This window comes from Convolutriloba macropyga, chromosome 9, assembly GCF_964194025.1.
Source record: "Convolutriloba macropyga chromosome 9, txConMacr16.3, whole genome shotgun sequence".
NCBI lineage: Eukaryota > Metazoa > Xenacoelomorpha > Acoela > Convolutidae > Convolutriloba > Convolutriloba macropyga.
Window position 1 is genome coordinate 51685274 of NC_134476.1, and position 10886 is coordinate 51696159.

Sequence of the window (10886 nt, forward strand, 5' to 3'; positions counted from 1 at the left end):
AAAATTTGCAAAACGCACTCACCCAGTGGTAATTCTGTTGCCCATTTGTAAAGCGCAGTCGCTGATCAAAATCCGTGCATTTCAACAGTGTTGTTCAAAGCAAAAAAATTTTTCGATGTAAAATGATTTGGATGTACAAATCCACTCTAGTTGTCTATCATTAATTGCTCAATTTCATTGAACTAATTTTGGCACAATCAGGTTTCTATTGCTGCAAAAATTCAAAAAAAGATTTTAATGAGAATTATTTGATTACTAACTAGTTAAGATAGAGAAAAGGTAATTATCTTGTTGTGGGTTATCACCTTTGAACCTAATAAAAAAATTTTATATAGAGTTATCTAATAATTGGAAGTAGATTGTATACAGTGCAAATACATGAAAAACTGGTGCATTTTCCCCCCGTCTCAGCGTTTTTTAAAGAAGGTACTTCAAGTCGTACTGACAACCTTTTTTTCTTAGTTTTCCATATGGTTTCGTCATTTTTCATTGATTGTGTCGTTCTAAATGTTGCGAAAAACATGTTTACTCCTCAAAAGTTATTGGACGAGAAATTTTTTTTACTACAATTAGTTGATTGAATTTAATGCGCTTAATCGAAAAAAGGAGCCTGAAGTCTGCTGGCCTTAATTTTTTTGACCATAATAAGTAGGTGTTTATACTGTTTTTTGTTGGTTGCAAATTCTCTCCAGCGTTCAAAAACTTTTTTGGTCGGCGCCACAACAACCGACAATTGTTCGTTTAATTATTGGAAACCCAGAAATAACGTCAAAATATTTGCTACAATCAGTACACAAGTGCTTTCTCTTTTTAAAATTTACTCGAAATTAACTCATTTGAAAATTTGTCTTTGAAACGGAAAAAAATGTTTATCAAGTTATTGACGTTTGAGCTCTTCGGTTCACATATAGACAAAGCAAGTAGGGCATTTGATATTATTTACTGGTTTAAGTACCACTGCTTTGTGTTTCATGGGCTGGTCTGATGTAACCTCCCTTAAATCAATCTGAGCCTCAAATCTCTCAAAAACTTTCACTGAAAATTTTATCTTAGTGGCTGATGCAATGCATAAAGCCTCAGTTAACACAAATTGCTCACCTAAAAAACGTTACGTCAAATTCCAGTGCCAAAATGCTCACTTATGAAATAAATGCTACAAAAGACTTGGGAATAATTTGTTGGCTCTTTTCGTAATGAAGGAGCGATAACTCCAACCTTGTTTTTCAAGTTCATTTCAACGGGAGCTTCAAATTGTTATTATGTTATTTTGTTGGTTTTTCGTTTAATACATCATTTTTTATATATCAATGCGGAATACTAAAAAAAGTAATACATAAATAATTATGTTGCTTTTCTGCCCCCTGTAGAATTCTCCGTTCCATTTTTTTGCAAACTATCTTTAATATCATTTTGTCTGTCTTACAGTGTTGGCCAGGCAACAAAATTGTGCAATTGGGAAGTAGGAAAAAATTGATTTGTCCTTACAAGTACTTTGATTTTTTGTGAGGACTAGAAAAAAATTGGCACTCGAGAAATTTATTTATTTTTATTTGTGATGTTTTTCAAAGTTTTTTGTGAGAAAGTAAAGATCTAATGACGTTGAATTCTTTTGTTAAAGCAGCAAAATCAAATCATTTGTCATTTTCTGATGAACGTGAATTCAATCTTATGTTTGAGTCTATTGTTTTTCAATTGCAGCCAATGCATAGGAAGTGCCCATTGAAATTAGTTACTCGATCGCATACCGAAATAACTACAATGATCCCAAAGGTCGCAAAAGGTTCACATATGAGGATACAAATTTTCAAATTTTGGATTGTATATGATCTAACATTTGTTCCTTTCATTTTTGACGCTTTTTAATCGACATATGATAGCCCAAGCCTCATTAGAAGCGTTTCAGTACGCCTAGTTTGAAGTGAAAATTTTGCGGGGACAGCAATTTTGTCATTTCTAATGCAACCCTTTGTTATTAACACATTTTGTTAAAAATTCACAAATGGTTTTCAGGACATGTTTTTGGTCACATAAATTTGAGACGTTCGAGAATTCAAGTATAAACGTTCAACAAATAACTGACACACAAATCATTAATTCAGAATATTTGAAAGAGCTGCCAAAAGTCAAGCAAGGCTGAAAACTATACTGGCACGTGCGTGTGCTCAAAAATGGCCTTTAACTCAATGTTTTATATTTAAACATGTTATATTGTTCTTCATTTTTTTGTACTGTAAAAACTAGCGCATTTTATCCTTGAACAAAACAGACGAAAAGAAAACTAAATGTGAACATAATGAACATATAATCTCTTAACTGAATTGGTTCTTTGCAGTTCAGTCGCACGGACTGCAGCATAGACTAAAATAGAAGCTGTTGTGTAATGTTGACAGCATAGTTATAAGTTACAGCGGTTTGTGCACAATTTATTCAACTTCTAATTTAATGAGTTTAAAAAAAGAATTGTGTAAGCGTCGTCTTCTCCATTAAACAAACATTTAAAAAGCAAAATTTTGTTCTCGTTTGGTCGTAATCAAAGTTACGCCACTCCAGTTGCCTTATTTGGATAGAACAGTTCGTACTGAAGTGAATAAGTATTTTTGTTATAAGGAAAAAAATTATCAATCCAATTAGAATTATGTTTTTTTTTCATATTTAAACTTCTATTTATGCATCCTTGGATGATCTGTAGATAATATGTTGTTTCAAGTACCTTCAAATTTAAAGTCATAATCTATTTTTATGGTTGAACAACGAATTCGATAAGTAACCGTATTCAAACGTAATATTATGATGTATTTATTGTTTTCTGCGAAATTAGTTTAGCGCATTTCAGCTTCAATTCTACAACTTGCATAATAATTCGGATGCGTTTGTATAATTGAAAAATCTTAATGTTATTCTAATTTTCTTGTTATTTGGTTGTCAACTTTACTTTTTATTTCCTTTTTTAAAACCTTCGAATGATTCCGCCGATGGGCGATTTCGGAACTTTTTTGAAGTCTACAACTCTAATTGTTTTAACTGCTAACTTCTTCATTAGCGCCGAAGGAAAGGAAGTACAGAAATTTGAAGATTTTGAGGAATTAGAGGATTTTCGGGGGTTGACTAAAAACTGCGACTGCCATGAGAGGCCGGAGCAGAGATCAATAGCACCAACCTGTTTCTGGAGTGGTGAGGCTATAGAACCTGAGAATGCAGATCGAGATTTCATCTGCAGAGGTATAGCGATGACTTTTAAATCCATTTTGACTCAATTTTTCAGCCCGTTTTTTAATGTGTTATTTAGCAGCTTGTTGTTAATTCCAAATGGCATTAGTTAATAAAACAATTTTTCGAAGCTACTGTTCCAGTATAAGTTAAAAAGTGACAAAGTGCCTTATGAAGTTGAAAATAGTTAGTTTCAACATATATGTTAATAATCATGCGAAAACGTGCCATCCTTTCTGTATGAATTTTTACACGAGAAAATAATCAGGTTTGGATGTTTTCACTTTGTGCAGCCCCCCTCCCGCTTAGTGTCGCACATTATTTGCACCCCTAAGCTCACGTGCCGTGTTTTTACAATGTATAATGACACTATGGCACGTAATCTGTAAATGGGGGAGGGAGGCAGGAGAGCAAGAAATAATGGAGGACGCAAACGGAATTGATTCAAGTTTTTTTTGAAATCTTTTTATGCTTTTCAACCTCTCTCTACATAGTGGAAACGGTTTAGAGCAATTGTTTTCGACATGGGTTGCGCACAGAAAGGTAAAGTGCTATCCAATGCCAGTGTCTGGCTGTAAGACTACAGTCTCGAAATTGTGATCAGGGCCGCATCCCGACTCTTCACTCTCTGATTAGGACACTACCTACGGTCTGTAAAGTATGATCGAGGCCCAACCAGATTCTTCACTATCTGATCAAATGAGTCTGCAGTCTGGATAGTCTGAGGTATAATCTGGATAATCTAAGAGGTTTTTCCAGAGCCTGTACGGTCTCATCAGATGACTTTTCAGAGTCTGGGTAGTCCGATCAGAATCCAGACGTTCAAGAACCAGCTGCAGAAAGCAACCAACCCCCAGAACAAGAAGTAGTAATTAGCGCCTGAAGAGACTGCTTTTAAAAAACATTGGCCAATTTTAGTTACTGGGAAATTAAAATTAAGCATAAGACTAAGTGTAATTTGTACTGTTGAGGTGAACATGTTTGATTGATAGAGGAAATTCTTTTTCGGTGTGGAGCTCAAAAAGCGTGGTGAGAGTAATTTTGATTTTATTGAAAAAAATGCATCATATCAACTGTCACTGCCACTGAAATGACTAAATTTCTAATTTAGATATCCAAGTGCGCAATCAAAGTAGCCCTATCAACATAAGCGCAAGTGTGTCACAAAACCCCCGTGCCCAATAAGGTAGGTCTGGCACACATTTTTACCCAAGAGGGCCAGATGAGAGACTACCTCAGTCTAGATGGTCTAACCCGGTGAGTGACAAAAGCAGGTCGGTCTGAGCAGAGCTATTTAGGGTATTTAGATTTTTAGAGGGAAACTATTAGTAATTGAGAGGAAATTTAATTGTATTCCAAAAAAAAAATTGAAATACAATTACATAGACCAGGAACAGTTGGTTTTAATGTTAAATAAGATGAAGGAGTTGGTCATGGAATGCGTTGGTCAAAGCTTTGAGGACAAATTTGACTAAAAACGGCGCATACATAGACAGACGTTTGATTTCTTTGCCGATAGTTGGAACAACAAAACTTCTCGACTTCAAAGTCTGCTAGTTTTAGAGTTCAAAATACCTATATAGGCAATTGATTTATTTTGACTGATTGAATGAGACAATGAGACTCCTGCATTCTTGAAATAACAAGAAAAAGCAAAACTTTTGCGCTTAAACCTATCTGCATCAATTTTGTAGATTAACTTCGTAGTTTAACAACCGTAGACTAAGTGCAAGCTATGGTCAGTCAAAGCCTGAGCGAACTTGATAGTTTGATCAAGAGTAACAGCTTAGATGGAATTGAAGTTTTAAGACCTGCCATAGGCTCTGATGTTTTTGTTTCCTATTGCTTACTAAAACGCGTTAAAAGAGAGGAAATTATTGATAACTTACAATATGTGAAAGATCCAAGATGTGCTCATGGAATCGTTCGTTATTGCCCCGGTGCTTATGATGCAACTCTCCTTCAGAAGAATCAAAGAAAATCCTTCAAACCTTCCATTCGAATCAGTGCGCAAATTTTGAAGGCATTTTGGGAGTTTTATTGTTAGATACTTCATAGGATCAAGAATGCCCTGCAATTAACAATTAATGAATTAAGTGAAACTTTGAACATGCATTCCTCTAAAAAGTTTCAAGAGAAACTTGATAATTCAGTCTCGACAACTCGTTAAGAAAGCAAAATTTCTCTAGAGAAAAACCTCGTTTGTTATCCCTTTCTCTACAAAATTAGGTGCTGGATATCCGCAGCCCCCATTCCAGCTCTGGGGTTACGATTATCTCCGACTGAGCTCTACGTTGCTCTAAAAAACTTCTGGGCGTTAAGTTGTACGTAAGTGAGCAAAAATTTCCTTTCTCTGGGAGCATCTAGGTAATTGGAGATCATGCAGTGTCATGCCATGGTCGAGGTGATAGGATCGGTCATCATTATCTTATACAAGACAGAATTATATCAGCTTGCTTGGGAGCCCATCTGTCTCCAACTGTGAACAGAAAAATTTACTACCCGACAACAATTCCAGACCCTGCGATCTATTCTTGCCTGTGAGGAAAGCGGGCCAGCCAACAGCGTCGAACGTTACGCAATTTTTCCATTGCAACCAACCTTTATCGCAAATGCGGCGGAGACGATTTATTTTGCACCGTCAGCTGCTGAAGACAAAAAAGTACGAGCAGAACGCCCAGAAATATAGCGAAGTTGGAATTCAATTCATCACTTTGGCCTTCGAGCCGTCGGGGGGATTTTCGGAAACAGGTCATAAGACCCTCAATTGTATCACCACTCTGACCGACAACAGAAATTTGCAGCCTGTGGAGTTATCTATAGTTGTTAGTAGGTTATTTCAATCGTCTCTTTTACAGCAATCCGTGGGTCCTATATCATGCTGATTGCAAGAGCCGCTAGATTATAAGCACATATGAAACGCAGGCTACTCTTCGGTTCATTGTCTCCGCCGTTTGATGGGGAGGTTTTGTCAAATATTTTGGCACCCAATGAGAGGGAACATTAAATTCTGATGAGTTTTTGGCGTCTCAACCAATGGAGGAGAGCTCCGAATTTCATTTCTTATTTTATGGAACGTAAATCATTAGCATGAAAAAATTAGAAGTGAATAAAGAATAAATAACATAAAGACTTATCCAAGATGGTAGCGAGTGGGGTTTCCTTGATGATTCAAACTCAACTGATTTTAATAACAATGATCGGTCCTCAATCAAGATTTTTGAATTGAAAAATATTTAACTTTAATGACCGTAAAAAAAATTCGTTAATGACAAGTTTTAAGTGAGATTCCAATCACCAACTCTCCTTATATCAACTAACCCTTTTACGCTAATTTTGCACTAGTCTGTGTATTTTAGGTTTTTTTCACGTGGCTGATACAGAAAATGAACGTTGATACTATTCTGTTGGAAATTTGACAAATTGAACGGGATCCTAGTCCGAAATGATAATAATATGAAATTGAAGAGAGAGTTATACAAAAATAAAACAGTTCAACCATTGACCGGAACTGGTAGGAAAGTAGTAAAAAGTTCGCATTGTTTTTTTTATCTCCGTTCTTCATTTTTTCTGCATTTCAGTCTGTTCAAAATGAATATGGGAACGTTTCAGATCACACACAAACTCACCTAGTTTTTTTAAACTTTTAATACACTCATGTGCACATTTTAAAATGCCGAAAGTCTGCAGTGCCAGAAGTTAAAATGCCAGAAATTTTTACTTAGCCAGAAGTTGACTTCAGCTGAATTTCGTCATTTTAAAACGTGCGCGTTTCGTGTTTTGAGCATGGTTACGTGACTCTGCAGAAGTCACTTCGAAATTTTGACTTAATATCTCGAACCGCTTCGCGGTTCTCAATTGACGTCAGAAGTTCGCAGTGACTTCAAGCAGAGTCATGTAACCATTACTTAAGCTGCTGTTGTAAAAATTTTTTGTATTTTTTTGCACTTATCTGATATTTAAAAAATGGTTCGCTTCAAATCTGAATCCTTAGAATAACAGATTCTAGAAACCATATTAGAAACCAACAAAATAATTAGGTCACTGGCGAAAAACAAAACTGGGTCCAAATAGACCTCTGGCATTCAATCAGACCGCCTCAAAAAGGAAGCTAAGCAAAACTACCCAGTCTGAGGTCCCAGACCGAAAGTCGATATTTCCAGACCGTCCCAGAAGCAAAGTGCCTATGTCCAGACCCTCCCACATGGAAAGTGCCTATGTCCAGACTTTCGTGCGTTCAAAAAGTTTCACGTCCGGACTTTCGTGCGCTCCATAATTATATTTTTGTGCGTTCAAAGTTATACCTTATGCGTGCGTATTTCATATTTCAAATAAAATGCAGTTAAACAGAAAGTACTCAGAATGAAATCATAGCAGATAAAAATGAAATTTGATTTGGTTTCAGGTATTGTTGACGAGTCTTCTTGTCAGCAAGCCATTGTTGAATTGCATCGAAACCGAAGCAAAGGTGAACCAATTCGTCCATCTAAAACTGTCCCAACTGATCTTGATCTGACCAGGGATAGATTTGTGCTAATTGAACAACTGCAGGAACAAAAAGAGGACCTCATTTGTTATAACTCGTCAAAGTAAGCTAACATAAAAAATTAAACAATATTTATGCCGCGTAAAGTATAAATCTTCAGTTTTGTTCAGTTCTATCACGTTATTTTTGTTCAGATTGTGCTGAGAAACGCTTGATGAAATTAATAATGCTTCTTAATTTGTGCAGTAGCTTAAAAGCGTTTCAATTTTTGCAACAAGATTTTATTGAGCGCTTGAGTTGATTGATTTATTAAAAATCATACGATAATGTGTGTGGTGGAGACATATATATATATATATATATATATATATATATATATATATATATATATATATATATATATATTATATATATATATATATATATATATATATATGTATATATATATATATATATATATATATATATATATGTATATATATATATATATATACATATCTATATATATGAGGCGCGGTAATGTGTGTTCGCACATGAAGTTTCGACCCAACTCATCCCCATTTTGGGCATAGATGTCTACCAAATGCGGAACAGACGGAACAGATAGAAAACCCAAAAAAATTCAAGTAATTCAAAAAAAATGTCTGTGAACAAAAAGGTCGCCTCCAACGCAAATAAATCAGTGGAGTGAACAAATGTCGCATTAGATTGATGAGATCAGCCAGTATTAAGAAAGCAAGTCAAGATGAACAACAAAATCAAACAACGATATCAACAAACTTTAATTACATGCAAAACATTGTCCATTTTTAATAAGAAAGAGAATTTTTAACAATGTCAAAATAGACTCAAATAAAACTGAAACTAAACAAAATAACTTGTATTTAACTAGAAAAGATAAGGAGCAACTCCATAATAAGGTTCGGTAACAATTAGACAAAGAGAACAAAACACAGCAAGGTTAAAAAATTGACATAATTTTTTTAAAACAATTATATTCAAAGTAATGAATACCATTAGATAGCATAATTCATTTTTAATGCCGTTACAAAAAGAACAACAAATAAAGACAACAAACAAAAATCCATCTAAAACTTGCTTGAAAACGCTGTCGAAGCCGTAAGGCCACATTTTTGCTCTCAAAATATGTTCAATTGAGCGAACGCCAATAATGTGGTACGCGACCTCTCATAAACGAGAATAGGTAACAAGTCAACAAAAAAAAAGGAATTGGAAAATTAAGTAAAACTTTAAACTTTTTGAAAACAATATTCAAAGGCATGAGAGCCATTAGCAACAAAATGAGTTAATTAAAACGTTACGTTTATTTGTCCAAGGGAAGCGCTTGAGACCTGTTAATATTCGGAATATGTCTTAAGTCTACCAAAGAACATCAAATCTTGAAAAAAATCAAAAATTAGTTTACGTTTTTTGCGAAAAAAAAAATTGTGTTAAAACCAGTAAATTCATAACGAATTTTGAAAACAATAATTTTTGTACAGTTTCACTCTCCCTTCACAACAATTGTGTCATATGTGACCTGTATTTAACGAGACTGGTTAAAAATAGACAAAAAAGAACAATGCAAATTTAAAAAGTTTTTTTTTGAAAACTATTGTCATGAAAGCCATTAGCTATCTGCTCAAACCAGAATATAGGCTAATCTATTCCTCTGTACAAAATCAATGAAACCTTTCATTGTCCAGGAAACTTGATACGACCAAAAAGACGAAGTTCAAAAGGACATTTGAAGACAAATTCAAATAAATTCTGCGAGAAAAGTGTGTCGAAGCCGTTAATCTGTGCCTTTAAGACCTCTATACGTTCAATTGTGCCTTATTGTGAACCCCGAAAATGTAATATTTGAACCGTGAATAACGCGATAATGTCACAAAACGAAAAAAACTTGAAAAATGAGCCAACGCCTGAAAATCAAAAAAAAATTTGTGAAATCTAGAAGTATCAAAGTCAGAAAACCATAGGTTAACGCTTAAAACCGCAAAACTATTAAATTTCAATACAATACAAATAGGAGAAAGATAGAGCAATCTTTCTTTGCTGACACTAAGCTACAAGTTGACCAAATTAAGAGAAAAATAGTGGCAAAGTTCAATATGCCATAGTTTATTTAAAAATAAATTATTTTAAAAGTGAAAAAGGCCATAATATTTCGACTAAAGAAACTAGACACCGCTGTTTGGAACGGATTAGGCAGCCAATCGGACCTAGCAACAGTGAGTTTTGATTTGAATTGTTCTTTCTTTAATTCACATTAAAAAGATCGAAATTTTTCTTTGAAAAAAGATCGACTGAAAGGAATCCGAAATCATCTTGGATTGTAACATTCCAAGATTGGACCAAAACCAGCCATGCTATTGCTGTTGGTCCATTAAGAACACTCATTTGTTTCAAATGTTATAAATCTAGATAAATTGTTAGGTAAAATATCAAAAAAACGCTGCATTTTTTTATAATCATAGAAAAAAGTTAGCAAAAAAACGGCAAAATTTTAAATCCAGACTGCTCTAAATTGAAGTAGAAGTAGTAATAGCTCTCCTTGTAGTTAGGAAAAATTGTATTAGTTGTCTTTGGGTGTGTACTTCCGTCAAATGTTATCAAAGTGGACTGAAGAAGCTCATATCGGGCAATTTTTGATGAAAAAGGCTGAATTTTGATATATTTAACCCAAATTTTAGCCAAAAAAGATAGTTCGAAATAGTCAACAACATTTTTTTGTCTTAAAAAATAAAATAATTAGTACATTTTTTAAGAATTTCTAGGTATTTTAGCAAAATTGACGAAATTTTATGCAAAAATTCCGGAAAATGTGAATAAAAATAATGCAAATCGGTCTAAAATTCACAAAGATTTAAATCACGATATCTCGCTCTAGAAAACGAAATTCAAAAAAACTTTTTAACTCCATATTCTACGCTGGACGGGCTCTTTAATGATACCACTCACAACTCTCTACGATGAATATATCGATCGGTGAAAATTGTCTGAACAAAAAAAAAACCCAGTTGAGTATATATTTCCTCCCACCCTCAAGAGGGATCGGAACAATTATATATATATATATATATATATATATATAAAATATATATATATATATATATATATATATTTATATTTATATATATATATATATAAAATATATATATATATATATATATAATATATATATATATAT

At 34.0% G+C, this 10886-nt stretch overlaps 1 protein-coding gene across 1 annotated transcript in view; it reads left to right on the forward strand.

Annotated features, from left to right (window-relative positions):
• Window positions 1–2577: 2577 nt before the first annotated feature.
• LOC142345442 (uncharacterized) overlaps window positions 2578–10886 on the forward strand; it is a 14391-nt gene continuing 6082 nt past the window's right edge. The window contains exons 1-2 of the mRNA XM_075397496.1: window positions 2578–3219; window positions 7613–7796. Coding sequence (XP_075253611.1) covers window positions 2961–3219; window positions 7613–7796 — 443 coding nt within the window. The 5' untranslated portion in view covers window positions 2578–2960. The remainder of the gene's footprint in view (window positions 3220–7612; window positions 7797–10886) is intronic.